Here is a 17622-nt window from a genome sequence, read left to right as displayed (position 1 = left end):
CATGGTCTTGCAGAAAGAGAGACAAATATGAGTTTTTCAAGAATGAAATCTCATATTGTGGACATGTCATTGACAAGCATGGCCTACATAATTCGCAAGAGAAGACTGAAGCAGTGCTAAAGGCACTCAAACTGGAAAATGTGTCACATCTCAGGTCATACGTGGGTCTTGTAAACTACTATCACTGGTTTCTCCTAAACGTTGCTACAGTGCTGCACCCATTGAACGCACTGTTACAGACAGGAGCAGAGTGGGAATGGTCAGAAAGATGTGAAAAAACATTCAAAGAAACAAAAAGACGAATACCATCAGATGAACTGCTCACCCATTATGACCCATCCCTGCCCATCAGACTGGACTGCAACCCATCCCTGTATGGCATTGGAGCCATTTTGTCACACATTATGAAAGATGGATCTGAATGGCCAATTGTGATTACTTCAAAAGATCAGTGACGAGCACAGAATACAACTACACACAGATCGACCAAGAGGCTCTTAGTCTAATGTGAGGAATAGAGAAGTTCCACCACTACTTCTACAGATAAAAGTTTACATTAGTGACAGATCACCAGCCCCTTGTCTTCATTTTCAATCCCAAGGGAATTCTAGTGATGACTGCGACCCAGCTACAATGTTGGGCACTGTTCCTAGGAGGCCACTCTTATGATATTGAGCTCAAAGGTACCAAACAACAGAGCAACATTTTTGATGGCTTGTCACACCTTCCACTGTTAGCAACTGAAGGAGAGAAGTCTTTATACTGTGACCCAGCAGTAGTGTTCCACACCACATTGGTTGACCAGTTGCCGGTAACAAATTCGGAAACACAGAGAAACAAGGAATGACCCGACATTATCAAAAGTCTATGACATCTCCATGTAAGGATGGCCAGCTCATGGTAACCCTATGTTTCAAGAGTTATCAGTGAGATAAGACCAACTGTCGGTATGTCAAAGAACAGTAATGTGTGGATCTTGTGTTATGGTTCCCTCTAAACTGCACACCAGAGTGTTAGAAAATCTACATGAGGGACACCTGGGCATGGTCAAGGTGAAGAGTCTCACACGGAGCTACATGTGATGGCTGGTGATAGATAAATAGATTGAAGGCTTGTCCAAAAGTTGTTTAGGATGCCAGAAAGTTCAAAATGCTTTCCCACAGGCACCGCGTTACACCTGTGGGAGTGGCCGTTATCACCGTGGCAAAGAGAACATATTGACTTTGCTGGGCCATTCATGGACTCCATGTTTCTGATTGCTGTGGATGCTCATTCCAAGAGGTTATACCAATGAAGTCAACCACCTCAGCAAAGACTGTCTCCACTCTGAGGACTATCTTTGCCAGAAATGGCTTACCAGAACAAATTGTGAGTGACAACGGACCACAGTACACATCAGAAGAATTCTGACTATTCATGAAGAAAAATGGCAGGAATTATTTCAAGTCGACTCCTCACCACCCAGTAACAAATGGGTTTGCTGAACAGTTTATCCACACCTTCACAAAGTCTATTAAAACAGTGGACAAGGAGGGCTTTTCTCTACAGCACAAGGTGGACAATTTCCTTTTTGTGTATTGAAACTCTGTTCATGCAATGATAAATGAAACACCTGCAAAGTTGTTCATGAGCAGGAAGCTCAGATCTCGCATAGACCTCCTGAAATCAGACCTACAGAGGGAAGTGCGGAATAAACTGTTCAACCAGTTGCCAAGTAAGGAGCTTTGAGGTTGGACAGGAAATCCTAGCGCATGATTACTGAGAAGACAAGTGGACACTAGGTAGGATAGCTACAAAAACTGGACCGCTGATGTACACAATGGATGTTGGAGATCAGACATGGATACTGGATGCTCAACTAAATAACATACTTATGTCGATTGTATCCAATAAGACGGACATATTACAGCCACTGGACTTACCTCTCAGTGATAGATAGGTTGATTCCAAAGGAAATTACATTGTCACAGTAGCATTACAAGTACACAGATACATACAAATGTACAGGGGTCATCACTTCCCTGGCTATAGGTTGACTCATAGAGTCTAATGGCCAAGGGTAAGAATGATCTCATGTAGCGCTCTTTGGAGCAATGCAGTTGTCTTAGTCTATTACTAAAATGCTCCTCTGTTCAGCCAAAGTGGCATGATGCAGAGGGTGAGAAATATTGTCCAGAATTTCCTGGATTTGCCATATAGTCCTTTGTTCTACCACAGCCTCCAATGCATCCAGTTTAACACCTGTAATAACCTTTCAAATCAGTTTATTGAACCTGTTGGCATCACTAGTGTTGATGCCATTGCCTCAGCACACCGTCGTTGTTGTGGCTATCTCTTGAGGTCGAGGATGATGGTCTTCGTTCCGTACAGAGCGAAAACACCTGTGCATGTATTTGTTTAACGTGTACTTGATGTTGCACTCCAAGAAGCACACGATACTTCACAAATCAACAAACTGATTCCAGTGGCATGGAAACCATGATGATTGGAGCTGATGGATTTGTTGCAGCCTTCATCTGCCTTCACAGCCATTGAGTTCAAAGTAACCTCATCCGCCTGTTCCACCATTGAGGTCTTGGTTGGATTGCTCTTTGTCAGGGACTTCACCCTCGACCTTACCGCCATGGGTGACCCTACCAGTAGCATAGCTCCAGAGGACATTGCTGTCAGGATCTCAGGACCACACAAGCCTCTCCACTGCGACAAGGTGACAATCCACAGAGAAGCCCAGCACACCGCTGCATAGAAGATTATATGCCAACAGCAGACTGGTAGAACATGTGAAGGAAAGGCCTGCATACTCCAAAGGACCTCAGTCTCTTCAGGAAGAGGAGGCGACTCTGGCCCTTCTTGTACATAGCCTCTGTGTTGGTGCTCCATTCAAGTTTGTCATCCAGGTAGACCCCAGGTACTTGTAGGTCATCATCATCAATAGTAATAGGGAGCAGTGCAGGCTTAGTCTTCCCAAAGTTAATCACCATCTCCTTTGTCTTACTGATGTTGAGCTACAGATGATTCAGCTTGCTCTGTTTGACAAGGTCCTCCACCTGGACCCTGTATACATCCTCGTGTCCTCCCTTCTGTGAGGGGATCCTGGAGTACCCCTATTAACTGTTTGGAGAGAGACATTTATCATTGATGGTTTGTTTGGAAAGGAGAGAGAGACAAAGTTATTTACCACCGATATGTTGCTTTTGAAGAGAGAGAGAGAGACGAAGATTAACAGTTGGACTGTCACTTTAAGGCATTGGAAGTAACTTTGGATTTTTACTGAGTTGGGAGTTGGAGACAGCACCGAGCAGCTCGAAGGTTGCTATGGTGACCGAAGGCAGTGGACACTCGATGTTATGATTTTCAGCTGGTTATTGATGTTACTTCCAAGGACTTGTTGCCTGATTGTACTCCTTTACAGACAAAGGAGGGAGGGACTCTTTGAATGACAGGTGATGCTCAGCACAGAGAAATAAATAGGAGGTCAGATGATACAGACCTCAGGACACATGATCTGGACACTGAATGAGCATTGTTATGCCCGCAGAGAAAGTGGGTTTTGGAGGATCAATCAGGCGGATTGATCCAAATTGCTATTCCAGTTTGAAGGAGAAGGGGTTGACTGGTGAGGAGTTGTCTATGTGTCCACCCTCGCCTGGGTGATAGCTCCACCACAGAAGACCGGTCACCCGGTTAAGGTCACAGTCGGTGACTTGTGAAGGATTTCGGAGGACGATGAGCAGATCGACAGTATCAGCTCACCTGAAGACTCATATCTATCTATATCTCTCTCTCTCTCCCTCTCTCTCTCCCTCTCTCTCTCCCTCTCCCTCTCCCTCTCCCTCTCCCTCTCCCTCTCCCTCTCCCTCTCCCTCTCCCTCTCCCTCTCCCTCTCCCTCTCCCTCTCCCTCTCCCTCTCCCTCTCCCTCTCCCTCTCCCTCTCCCTCTCCCTCTCCCTCTCTCCCCATCACTACTCAACTAAATACCACAAACTGAACTGAACTTTACTCAACATCGTAAGACTGAATCTTTTTACCCCTAGACTTAAAGAAGCTTGGTTTTTCATACATATATATTCCACACTTACTTTTATATATAATCATTGCTAACCTGTTTGATTTATTTACATTTATATTACTGTATTGCATAGTTACTAATAAATATTATTAGTTTATAGCAATACGAGACTCCAAAGTGTTTTCCATCTCTGCTGGTTCGTAACCTCCATCACGGGGTATGTGACACCTTGAACACCCTATCGGTGCTGAGTCATCAGAAAATTTCTGTTGATGACATGACTTGGTGTTGTATCTAAAGTCCAAGGTATACAGGGTAAACAGGAAGGGAACTAATACAGTCCCCTGTGGGGCCCCAGTGCTGCTTATAGCCATATCTGACATACAGCTCCGAAGCCGCACAAACTGTGGTCTGCCAGTCAGGTAGTCCATTATCCAGGATACAATAGAAGTGCCAATCTGCATTGAATGGAGCTTTTCCCCCCAGCAATGAAGGCTGTATGGTATTGAAAGCACTTGGGAAATCAAAAATATATGAACTTCACAGAGCTACCTTGCTTATCCAAATGGGAGTCAGCTCTGTTCAGCAGGTAGAGGACAGCATCGTCAACTCCATTGTGCTCCTGATAGGCAAACTCCAGCAGATCGAGACCAGATTGGACCAGGAGTCGAAGGTGAGCCAGGACCAGCCTCTCTAGAGTCTTCATGATGTGTGAGGTCAGGGCCACTGGACAGTAGACATTGACAGCAATGTGATATCAGCATCTGAAAACGTTGTCTTAGACAAGACAGCTACCAAACTTGATGCCACACCACAGGTCCAGAAGTGCTATCCTGAAAGGAACTGAGTGCCACCCAAAAGACTGAATCTTTAGTATAGTGAAGTTAGTTATAGACTGTTACTGTGAAAGTATGTTTATTTGGAATATGGTTTAAGAAAGGGAAATTGAATGTTTTGTACATTTACTTTTTTATGTTGCATTAATCTAAAGGGGGAGGAAGTGAAATGTGTGAATCTATTTCTTTAGCGCAAGGACACCTCCCCCTCTTAGCACTACATATCGATCTGTTGTCTGCACATGCACATTGTTCTCTCGCTCTCACTCTCACTGCAATGTGAATACACCAGTTAAAGCCACTTCCTGCGTGTTTTTATTTCATTGATATGTAGTTACACAGACACAACAGGTACCAAACAATCGGATAGCAATATACATTGTTTAAGAATAGAAATAGGGATGAGCTAAGTAATTACAGGTCAGCTGGATTCATTTTCAGCAATGTGAAAATTTTTAGAATCCATTCTAAGTAAAAAAAATAAACCTTAATTTAGACTGACACATTAAGCACAGACAGTGGACACAAATTTGTTTATGAAAGATTATGTCTGACATGGTTTATGCCTTTACCAGTTTTGTGCTTCTCCCAAATGTTCAACATGGCGGAGCACTGAATAATTATCTGAAGAAGGCACAAAAGGCTGCAGATACTGGGATCTGCTAGAGGAACTCAGCAGGTCAGGCAACATTTGTGTAGGCCAGGGGATAGTTGACAGTTCAGATCAAGACGCTGCATCAAGATGAGAGGGTAAAGGGATAACAGCCGGTTTAGAGAAGTGGGGGTGTGATGAGGCAGGAAGTGACAAGTAATAGTTTGCTCCAGGAGAGGAAGGGTTGGTGGGCAGATGGAAAAGAAGGGCTAGAGGTAGTAACAGAGGCTGGAAGGTGATGGTGGAGACAAGGGCTGCACATTATTGAATCTGGTAAGAAATGAAGATGATGAGTGAAACCAGATAAGGAAAGGATAATAGGCAAAAGGGGAACAGTGGGGTAGGGAAGGAATAGGGGACTGAGTGGGTGGAATGTGTGGGTGAATGGCAGATCAGATGAGGAAGGGAGAGGAACTGGGGAACATGGCTGGGAGGAGTGGGGTTGTGAGGTTTGGAACGGAGGGTGTGTGTGCAAGGACCTAGATGGATCATGTGGAGAGAGAAAGCAATAGCAAGGGTGCGGGCTACCTGAAATTGGAAAATTCAGTGTTTATGCCATTGGATTGCTGCTTAGGTGAAATATGAGGTGCTCTTCCTCTAGTTTGTGTTTAACTTCACTCTGGCAGTGTAGGGGGCTGAAGATAATTCGATGTGGGAGGGGAGTTGAAATGACTGGCACTGGGAGTTCAGGATGGCCATTGAGCACAAAGTGTAGCTGCTCGACCAAACATTTACTCTCAATGTCGAGGCCACATCGAAAACACCTGATATAAGTGCATGTAAATTTTACTTCACCTGGAAGGGCATTCCTGAATGTTGGTGAGGGAAGAGGTGTTGGGATAACTTTTACACTTCCTGCAATTGCAGAGGGAAGTGCCAAGGGTCAGGGAGAGGTGGATGGGAAGGAATGGCTGTATCAGGGCAGTTACCTTGGAGAGTGGTCCCTCAAGAAAGAAGCGAGGGATGGGTCGGGGAAAATGTAACTGGTGGTGAGTTTGTAATGCAGCTGACAGAAGGAGTTTTCCTTGTCCAAGTTGGGACTGATGCAGGAGACCTCATGGGGTATGAGTTAACCTTGTTCAGATCCTTTATCATATTCCAAAATAAACAGGTGATCATGGAAAAATTATAAACCTTGATTTATGGGAAAAATTTCTTACTAACATATGATCTTTTTGAACAAGACCTTTTGCCAGCTCTTACAGACTGGTTTGTGAATGATCTATGTTTTCTTTTAGATAATCATCTCTTCATAGTTCTCCCACCCCCTGATTCTATGCTCTTTATCAAGATGTTAAGATACTATACTTAAAAAGCAATGAATGTTTGTTAACTTACAACAGACAGAATACTTGACAAGTCGTGGTTTCATTATCTTGCAATAAGATTGCCATCCTTCCCTTGTACTTGCATTAAAATTTTAGAATTGTGAGTAACTGGGAACTTTGTATAAAACAAATTTATGCTCTCAGCAGAATTATGCTAGATTGAAGTAAACTCTCTTTGAGAGTTAGAGCATGTTGATTCTAAACAATATATTTCTTGGTAAATTTGCATTACCTTTTGGGTGATAGATTTTGGTACCGAATCTGGATGAAATTCAGTATGGTATCAAGAGAACAATCCAGATGATTTTGGAAGTGAACCGTAAAGTGCATCAGTGGAGGCAGTCAAAATATCATCATGATGGTACTTATGATACATTGAAGATGGCAGGTAAGTGATGCTTGTAAAAGCAAAGAGGTTGTTGGACCTGGTCTTTTCTTTTCTGTTTGTAACAACATATTCTTAGTATAATTTTTGAAAGGGAAAAGTAGGACTGAATTTCAATATTTGGTAATTTTGTAACACAGAATATTAATATGCAAATTGTAACAGCCATTAATAGCTGCTGGACTAGAAACTAGCTTGCAAGGGGGCGCTGTTTTGTGCACTCTGTAACTTCAAAGAAAAATTAAACATTATTGAAAATGCTTGTTCTTATATAAATTTTCATCCTTGATTATTTTAAAATCATTATTATCATCACTGAATCATCATTATTGATACATGGAGAGCTCCAGTTATTATCAGCCACATCCAGTGATGAGCAGTATATCCATGAATACAAATTTTGTAATTTTCAAATATACAATGTAGTATCTATGAAAATGTGATTTAATTTTGTCGTGAGATAAATATTTCAAAATACACATAGGCGTGCAAGCCTTTGAAGGTCCCGATTTATTAAACACTCTCATAAATTTTCAGTAAAAGCCTCCCTCTATTTTCCTCAATAAAACCTCTTAGGTTATATTCAAAGTACACTAAATAATTTGGCTCAAATAAATATCAATTAATCATAAAATAATTCAGTATCAAAATCCTATCTTGAGACCTGAACACTTTCGATTCACTTTGCATCATATTCTCAATGAAACATTTGGAATTGAGAACCTTTTTTATGTAAATACCCGAGAATAATTTGGACATTAGATGCCTGAATATTCAATGTAAAATACGGTTGCCAACAGTGTTGTATAGTATGGAAATTTCTATTTCTGAAATAATGGCTTACTGTCTCAGATGACATTGATAAAAGAAATACATTTTGAGCAGTATAAAGATAATGGATGCATTGTCATCGTTTTCCAAAATTCCATAGTTTCTTACACAGTTCATTCAGACAGAAAATGTGATTGACTATTTAGGTGAGGAATCCAAAATTGTCACTGAAATTCCTTAATTCTGGAACCATTCTTGTATAACTCTTTTGGATATTTTTCTGAACGCTTAAATTCTTCTTGAATTATATATATATTTGGATGACTAAGTTCACTTTTCTTTTTTCTTGTTGGAACTTCTGTGTTTTCAGCCTATTCCAAGTGGTTACCCAAAGCATTAAAAAATGGAGCTTTATTGGTCGATAGAAGAATGGCACTTGCCATAAATATTAGAATACTCTTGTATAAAGTAGATCTATTATAGTTCTACTAGGCAGAGCAAGATATCTAACAAGTTGTGGGGTAGCAGCACCTTTGCTGCTGAGAGTAGTGATGTTCTTTTTAGACATTTCTTGAGCTGGTCATTGTATTAAACTGAGGTATGGCAATGTTCACATGAATCCACCTCACAAAACTCTGTTGCTCACTTAGAACATAGAAATCTACATCACATCACTGGCCCTTCAGCCCAAAATGTTGTGCTAACCATTTAACCTACTCTAGAAACTGCCTAGAATTTCCTTACTGCACAGCCCTCTATTTTTCTAAGTTCCATGTACCTATCTAAGAGTCATTTAAAAGACCCTATTGTATCCACCTCTACCACCTTTGCTGGCGGTGCATTCCATGCACCCACCACTCTCTGTGTGAAAAATTTACCTCTGACATTCCCCTTGTACCTACAATGAGCATTGTTATGCCCGCAGAGACTCTTTGAATGACAGGTGATGCTCAGCACAGAGAAATAAATAGGAGGTCAGATGATACAGACCTCAGGACACATGATCTGGACACTGAATGAGCATTGTTATGCCCGCAGAGAAAGTGGGTTTGAAGTTCTGGTACTTCTCCTGTCCCTATCAATGATACAAAGATCATCTGCAGAGGCTCAGCAATCTTCTCCCTTGCTTCCCACAGTAGCCTGGGGTATATCTTGTCCGGTCCTGGCAACTTATCTAACTTAATACCTTTCAAAAGCTCCAGCACATCCTCTTTCTTAATGTCTATATATCTAAGCATTTCAGTCCACTGCAAATCATCCCCACAATTACCAAGGTCCTTTTCAATGGTGAATACTGAAGCAAAGTATTCATTAAGTACCTCCACTACCTCCTCCAACTCCATGCACACATTTCCACTATCACACCTGATTGGTCCTATTCTCACATGGCTCATCCTCTTGCTCTTCACATACGTGTAGAATGCCTTGGGGTTTTCCTTAATCCTTTTTGCCAAAACCTTCTCATGGCCCCTTCTAGCTCTCCTAATTTCATTCTTAAGCTCCTTCCTGCCACCCTTGTAATTTTCTAGAGCTCTAACAGTACCAATTTTTCTTGAACCTTTCATAAGCTTTTCTTTTCTACTAAACTAGATTTTCTACATCCTTTGTTCTTTTATCCTACCATCCTTTCCCTGCCTCAATGGAATATACCTATGCAGAATGCCATTTAAATGTTCCCTGAACATTTGCCACATTTCTGCCATGCATTTCCCTGAGAAAATCTGCTCCCAATTTATGTTCCCAAGTTCCAACCTAATAGCATCATATTTCTGCCTACCCCAATTAAATGTTTTCCCAAATTGCCTGCTCCTATCCCTATCCAGTGCTGTGGTAAAGGAGATAGAGTTGTGATCACTACCTCCAAAATGCTCTCCCACCGAGAAATCTGACACCTGACCAAGCTCATTTCCCAATACCAGATCAAATACAACCTCTCCTCTAGTTGGCTTATCTACATATTGTGTCAGGAAACCTTCCTGGACACACCTAACAAACTCCACCCCATCTGAATCCCATGCTCTAAGGAGATACCAGTCAATATTAGAAAAGTTAAAATCACCCATCACAACAACCCTATTATTATTGCACTGTTCCAGAATTTGCCTCCCTATCTGCTCCTCAATGTCTCTGTTACTATTGGGGGGGGGGGGGGGGGTTTATAAAAAAAACACCCAGTAGAGTTATTGCCCGTTTCTGTTTCTGACTTCCACCCACAATGACTCAGTAGATAATCCCTCCATGACTTCCTCCTTTTCTGCAGCCATGATACTATCCCTGATTAGCAGTGCCACTCTCCCACCTCTTTTGCCTCCCTCCTTGTCCCTTTTGAAACATTTAAAGCCCGGCACTCTCACAGCCAAGATCAAAGCCTCTTGAGTCAAAGCCTGACGCTTCTACTCTCATTGCTGGCCTACTCTTAACAATGGCCACCCTGCCTGCCCCATCTGTACTTTTATTTAATTCATAGTGCTCTGCTCCCGACACTAATCAGACCTCTGGAATGTGCGAACGCCTGCGAAGCTCTCCTTTTATACAAGCCTTGCTGACCTGTGAGTAACCTCCTCAAAGTGCCCTATTCCCAACGCTTATTGGACCTCTGGAATTTCTCCTCCTTTGTTCTGGATCTTGCTCTGTATAGCCTTCTTTATGGCTGATTCTGGGGCAGGGAATGCTCCAAATCAATCACAAATTTGAGTACATCCTGCAACCTTACTACCTAATCATACGAAGATGTGGTCCATTTCTCCAGTCCTTCGTTCTGCTTTGGGGTATATTGGTAGTGTTGATGTCCATGTCCTTCTGGCACATGTGTGAAAAAATTATGGAAATGGCACTTATAAGATGAACTCTTGTATACAATAAACCTCATTCTAGAGGTTCCTTTCAAAGATCAAATTTCTTGTTTTATTATTTGGATTGGAAGGGCCTTGGAGCATCTCTGGCAGGGATGGAAATTGGTATGTGTTTCATTGAAGTATTCTTCTCTATGCATATACACTTAGAATGGTTTCTGTTCAGTAACACTCTCAGCAAGTCAGGCAACATGGAAGGGAATAAACAGTTGATGTTTCGGGCTGAGACATTTCATCAGGACTGGAAAGGAAGGGAGGAAGAAACCAGAATAAAAAGGTGAGGGCAGGGGAAAAGGGTAGAAGCTGGCAAGTGATAGGTGAAACCAGGTGAGGGGGAAAGGGACTGGGTGAGTGAGGGGAGGAAGAAGTTGAGAGGTGATAGGTGGAATAGAGAAAGGGCTAAAGAAGAAGGAAGCTGATAGGAAAGGACAGTGTACTATGGATAAAAGGGAAGGAGGAGGAGCAGCGAAAATATGTGATGGGATGAGATTGGAACCTTATGGGGAATAGAAAAATAGTGAAGGGAGTAGGAAGGAAGTACTGGAAGTTTGAGAATTGATGATTATGTCACCAGGTTGGAGGCTATCTGGGGGTTGCTTCTCCAACCTGAGTGCGGCCCCGTCATGGCAATAGAGGAAGCCAGGGAACAACATGTCAAAATGGGAAGTTGAATCGATATAGCAACAAGGAAATCCTGTTTTTTTTTGTGGCAGATAGAGCAAAGGTACTCACCAAAGCGGTCCTCCAATCCTTGTTGGGTCTCATCAATGTAGAGGAGGCTACACCAGGCATACCGGATACAGTAGGTTACCCTGACAAGTGTTGCCTTACCTGGTAGGACTGTTTGGAGCCCTGATTGCTAGTGAGGGAGGAAGTGTAGGGGCAGGTGTAGCACGTGACCCGTTTGCAGGGATAAGTGCCAGGAGAGAGATCAGTGGAGATGGATGAGTGAACAAGGGAGTCACGAAGAGAGTGAACCATATAGAAAGCAGAGAATGGGGGCGGGGGGGGGGGGGAGAAAAGATTTGCTTGGTGTAAGGGTCCCATTGTAGATGGCAGCAGTTACAGAGTATAAAGTGCTGGGTATGGAGTCTGATGGGGTAGTAGGTAAGGTAAGGAACATTTGATGGCTCTGGGTCTTACTCGCTGGAATTTAGAAGGATGGGGGGGGCGGGGATCTTATTGAAACCTTTCGAATGTTGAAAGGCCTAGACAGAGTAGATGTGGAAAGGATGTTTCCCATGGTGGGAGAGTCGAGGACAAGAGGGTACAGCCTCAGGATAGAGGGGCATTCATTGAAAACAGAGGTGCAGAGAAATTTCTTTAGCCAAAGGGTGGTGAATTTGTGGAATTTGTTGCTACAGGCAGCTGTGGAGCCCAGGTCATTGGGTGTATTTAAGGCAGAGATTGTCAAGTCCTTGATTGGACATGGCATCAAAGGTTACGGAGAGAAGGCCGGGAAATGGGGTTGAGGAGGAGAAAAAAAAGGATCAGCCATGATTGAAAGGTGGAGCAGACTCGATGGGTCAAATGGCCTAATTCTCCTCATATGTCTTATGGGCTTATGACAAGGGAAAGCTTATATTGCTGTTATGGCTGCAATAGGATGAGGTGATGGTAGATGTGCAGGAAATGGAGGAGATGCAGGTGAAAGCAGCCTTGATGGTGGTTGAAGGGAAACCTGATTCTTTCAGGAGGAGGATATCATACATGTTCTGGAATGGAAAGCCTCATCCTGAGAACAGATACAGTGGAAACAGATGAATTGAGAAAATGGAGTCACATTTATACAAGTGACAAGGTGAGAAGAGGCATAGTCATGATAGCTGTGAGAGCTATTACAAACTAATACACAGTTTTATAGTACTGTAGTAATATTGGTAGTGTTTTAATTTGTTCTGTATTTCATTTAAATACATAATTTGTTACTCAGTTAAATGGTAGTTTGGCTTTTTTATACACCTTTAACTATTTCCATGAAACTTCAAATAATCGGAGCAGCCATTTGGATCAAACATACTAGTCCCAATTAACCGGAATCCATAACTATACATAAACGAGTGTGTGTGCACATGCAAGAGCAGCATTGTGAATACGGTAAAAGTGTTCATTTGTGATTATTAATTTTTCATAAATTTATTCTCTTAAACAGAAACAAATGAAATCAAGAGTTTAAGGAAGCCAAAGAATTTTTATCACAGTGTGGCAGAACATAAAGATGTGACCAAATTAGTTGTTATGTTGTCTGCTTCTGTTGACATTATAAAAAAAGCAATTATGAGTATACAAGAAAGGTTTCAAAAATTCAATAAACTGTGGTTGCAAGACAGAGATCCGACAGTTAAGGTATAGTAAATATTTGTAACCATCCCCTCTCTCTGAAATCTCCCTGGGTGGAACTTTCCCTCTATTTATGACAAGCCTCTTGACTTGTAAAACACTTTGGTTAACATTTGTTCCTGTGCTTTTTTTTTCTGATTTTGGGGATTAGGTAGGAAAATAGAGCTGTGGCCTAGATTAGCTTAACCGTGATCTTATCCATTGTCAGATCAGGCTGGAGGGCCCATGTCAATTTCTATGCTCTTCTGGTCTGCACTTGGTGGTTCTGTGGTTTTAATGGTGGTAGCATTCAGCTATCTTGTTCAGAGAACAGGTGGAAGTAGAAGTTAAATGGTAGCCCTTTTATCCCTAGCATATGATGAGTGAGGCTGTTTACTGAAGAATATGCAGTAGGACATTCAAGTTTCCATGAGATTATAAATTTGTTTATTCAGTTGATGAACTTTGGAATCCTATACCACCGATATGATGGATTCCAAGACAGCGGATGCTCTGAGAGAGACTGATGGATTTACAAGACATGTAAGAAATCAAAAGGCATTGGGAAAGAGTAGGGCTTATAATATTAATCAGTTATGATTATATTGAGTGACACAACATGCTCAGAGACAGTTTGACCTACTGTTATTCCTATTTTCTAGTTTCCAATGAATAAAAAGTAATTTGAACCCTCTGAGTGACTATGACAGAGCTTCTCTCATGGTCATCCATGACTTGACCTTTGAGAAGGAGGTTGAGCTTCAGGAACTGCTCTGACTTAATGTAAAAATGAAAAGGCCATTTAATCATTCGTACCTACTCCACCTTTCATTAACATTGTGGCTGGTCTTTTATTTCAGCTCCATTTTCTTGCAGTAATTTCATTTCCTTTGATTTCATTTTTATTTATATATCTATGAGACTCTGTCTTGAACATACTCAGTAGTTCAGCTTTTATAGTTTGTGGGTAGTGAATTACAAAGCTTTAGTATCCTTTGCTGAAGACATTCTTCCTACCTCAGTGCTGAATAGGTGACTCCTAGAGTACGAAGGAGCCGAGAAGCTATGAGTGCAGACCTTCAGTGCCTGATTGTGGCAAATCCCATGTGCCTTCCCAGTGTCTGGTTTTCTGTTAGTTAAAACCTTTAATGCTACACAAAGTTGATGTCTACTGGCAGCGGTGGTTTCTGCTTTCTTGTACAACTGAGATGTGGACAATCTATTACCAGCCACTTCAAAACACAGAAGTACCACCAATGCAGTGTTCACAAAATTGTCAAGGCAACAGATTACCGGGCATTTAAGGCTATTCTGAGTGCCTCTTTGCTAAAATACAATATCCATAAAATACTGAAATAAAAATAGAAAATGCTTGACACAATTAATAGATCAGGTGGCACCAGTGGGAAGAGAAACAGAGTTAGCATTTCAGGCTGAACTGCTTATTCCTGTGGTTTGTAAATACATTCTATACGAAGCCTATTTAGGGTGTGTAAACTTCTCACACTTCCCAAATATGCCTACAAGTTAAAGTACAACAGTTCCATTGAAATGACTGGGAAAAGAAGTTGAGCTTACTTTCATATAACTAAGTTAACATATTTTAATTGATTTTAAGTCACGTACTTTTAAAAAATAATTGGTTAATAATTTACATTTTGAACATTTTTATTTTTTACCTTGTCCCAAGTGGGTTGCTAATTCCATGCTGTCAGTGCAGTTAGTTGCTTGGACTAAGACCGTCCCTACAACAGCAGCACCCAAATGATGACATAAAGACCTTAGACAATAAGATATAGGAGTAAAATTAGGTCATTTGGTCCATTGAGTCTGCTCCACCATTTCATCATGGCTGATACGTTTTTCTTCTCAGCCCCAATCTTCTTCCCCCCCCACCGCACTACCCCCTGTATCCTTTTATGCCCTGACCAATCAAGAATCTATCAACCTCTGCCTTAAATATACATAAAGACCTGACCTCCACAGCTGCCTGTGGCAACAAATTCCACAGATTCACCACTCTCTGGCTAAAGAAATTCCTCCTCATTTCCGTTTGAAAAGGACGCCCCTCAATTCTAAGTCTGTGTCCTCTAGGCTGAGACTCTGCCATCATAGCTAACATCCACTCCATCAAGACCTTTCACCATTTGATAGGTTTCAATTTGGTCACCCCTCATTCTTCTGAATTCAGTGAATACAGGCCCAGAGCCAAACACTCTTCACATGATAAGCCATTCAATCCAGGAATCATTTTTGTGAACCTCCTTTGAACTGTCTTCAGTTTTAGCATATCCTTTCTAAGATAAGGGGCCCAAAACTGCTCACAGTACTCCAAGTGAGGCCTCACCCAGTGCTTTATAAAGTCTCAACATTATATCCCTGCTTTTATATTCTAGTCCTTTTGAAATGGATGCTAATATCGCATTTGCCTTCCTCACCACAGACTCAACCCACAAATTAACCTTTAGGGAATCCTGTGCCTTCCAAATTGCTTCCAGAAACTCCAGCTATTGCTGCTCTACTATCAACCCTGCTAGTGTTCTTTTCCAATCAATTCTGGCAACTCCTTTCTCAAGCCTCTGTAATTCCCTTTACTCCACTGTAATACTGATACATCTAACTTTAGCTTCTCCTTCTCAATTTTCAGGGTGAATTCAATCATATTATGATCACTTCTCCCTAATGGTTCTTTTACCTTAAGCTCTTTCATCAATTCTGGTTCATTGCATAACACCCAATTCAGAGTAGGTAACTCCCTAGTGGGCTCAACCACGAGCTGCTAATAGAAGGCATCTCATAGGCACTCTAGAAATCCCCCTCTTGGAATCCAGCGCCAGCCTGATTTTCCCAATCTGCCTGTATATTGAAATCCCCCATGACTATTGTAACATTGCCCTTTCGGCACATTCCCATTGTAATTTGTTGTAAGCCAGACTTGCAGTGGAGTCTGTCCCTGGTGCCATGGCAGTAGAAAAAAATAGAAGGGCAAGCAGTAAATATCTTGAGCAGTGGAAAACCTGTGTTTTTTTTAAAGCAATCTGCAAGTTGTACATTTTCAAAAAGTAACATCAGAATTTTTAAATCATTTTTTACATAGAAATTTATGGAAGGCAACCCCAGTCTGTATGAACTACGGACAAAAATAGAGTACTATGCCGCTCTTCAACAAGATATTGAAGAAATCAATTCCACAATTATAGTAGGTTTTATCGAATTGAATACAGGTAGGCACTAAAGCAGATTTATGTGAAAAATAATTTATCAATGCAATGTGACTAAAGATGGCTATTAACTTATCCATGAGGAACAAAAGTAACCTGAGCTGTAACCCCTCTTTTCTTCCCTTAGACGAGATTTCAATTCCTGCTCATCTGTTTACTTGAGTGGAACTAAATCAGTTGTTTCCATCACTAACAAAAATAACTTTGTATGGATCCACTTATTTACTTGCTGATTTAGTAACCATGATTTCTCATGCAAAGGATGTTTCTACAAGGTCCCCTCATTCCTCTGAATTCCAGCGAGTATAGTCCCAGTTGACTCTCTCTCCGCATTGACTAACCCCCTCATTTCCTTGAGCAATGAAGGGCAACATTAGATTTGCCCTCATGATAACCCGTTGCACCTACAAACCAACCTTTTGCAATTCATGCACAAGTACTCCCAAGTCCCTTTGCACAATAACATTCCGCAATCTTTCATCGTTTTCCTCACAAAGTGAATGGCTTCATATTCTAGTGCCAGAGCAGAACTTGAGAGGTTAAATGGCCTAATTCTTCTCCTATGTCTTATAGTCTTATCATTTGACATCATAAGACAAAGTAGCAGAATTAGGCCTCTCAATCCATTTAGTCTGTTCTGCCATTCCATCAGGGCTGATTTATTATCCCGCTTACATCCTATTCTTCTGCATTCTCCCCATAACCTTTGACACCTTAACTAATCAAGAACCTATCAACCTCTAATTTAAATATACCTAATGACTTCACCTCCACACCCATCTGCGGCAATGAATTTCACAGATTCATTGCCCTCTGGCTAAGGAAATTCCTCTTCATCTCTGTTCAAAATTAATATCGCTCTGTTCTGAAGCTGTGATCCCTGGTCATAGACTCCCCCACTATAGGAAACCCTTCTAATAAGGGTTCCTTTATTCAAAGCTCCCTAATCAAATCTGGTTCTTTACACAATGCCCAATCCAGAACCGCCTTTCCCCTAGTAGGCTCAACCACAAGATACTCTAAAAAGGCATTTCGTAGGCATTCTGCAAATTCCCTCTCATGGGATTCATCACTAACCCAATTTTCCCAATCAACCTGCATACTGAAATCTCCATAATATTGCACTTTTCACATGCCTTTCCTATCTCCTGTTGTAATTTGTACCCCTCATCCTGGTTTCAACTCGGAGGCCTGCATTTAACTCCCATCAGGTCCTTTTAGCCTTTCAGTTTCTTAATTTTACCCACAAG

The 17622-nt window shown here is 41.6% G+C and overlaps 1 protein-coding gene across 1 annotated transcript in view; it reads left to right on the top strand.

The window, feature by feature from the left end:
- Positions 1-17622, top strand: part of LOC140210924 (dynein axonemal heavy chain 8-like) — a 504855-nt gene that overhangs the window by 168812 nt on the left and 318421 nt on the right. The window contains exons 22-24 of the mRNA XM_072280194.1: positions 7071-7212; positions 12985-13178; positions 16249-16375. Coding sequence (XP_072136295.1) covers positions 7071-7212; positions 12985-13178; positions 16249-16375 — 463 coding nt within the window. The remainder of the gene's footprint in view (positions 1-7070; positions 7213-12984; positions 13179-16248; positions 16376-17622) is intronic.

This window comes from Mobula birostris, chromosome 2 (assembly GCF_030028105.1).
Source record: "Mobula birostris isolate sMobBir1 chromosome 2, sMobBir1.hap1, whole genome shotgun sequence".
NCBI lineage: Eukaryota > Metazoa > Chordata > Chondrichthyes > Myliobatiformes > Myliobatidae > Mobula > Mobula birostris.
The sequence above is the reverse complement of the archived record's forward strand: the minus strand, read 5'-3'. Positions and strand labels throughout refer to the sequence as shown.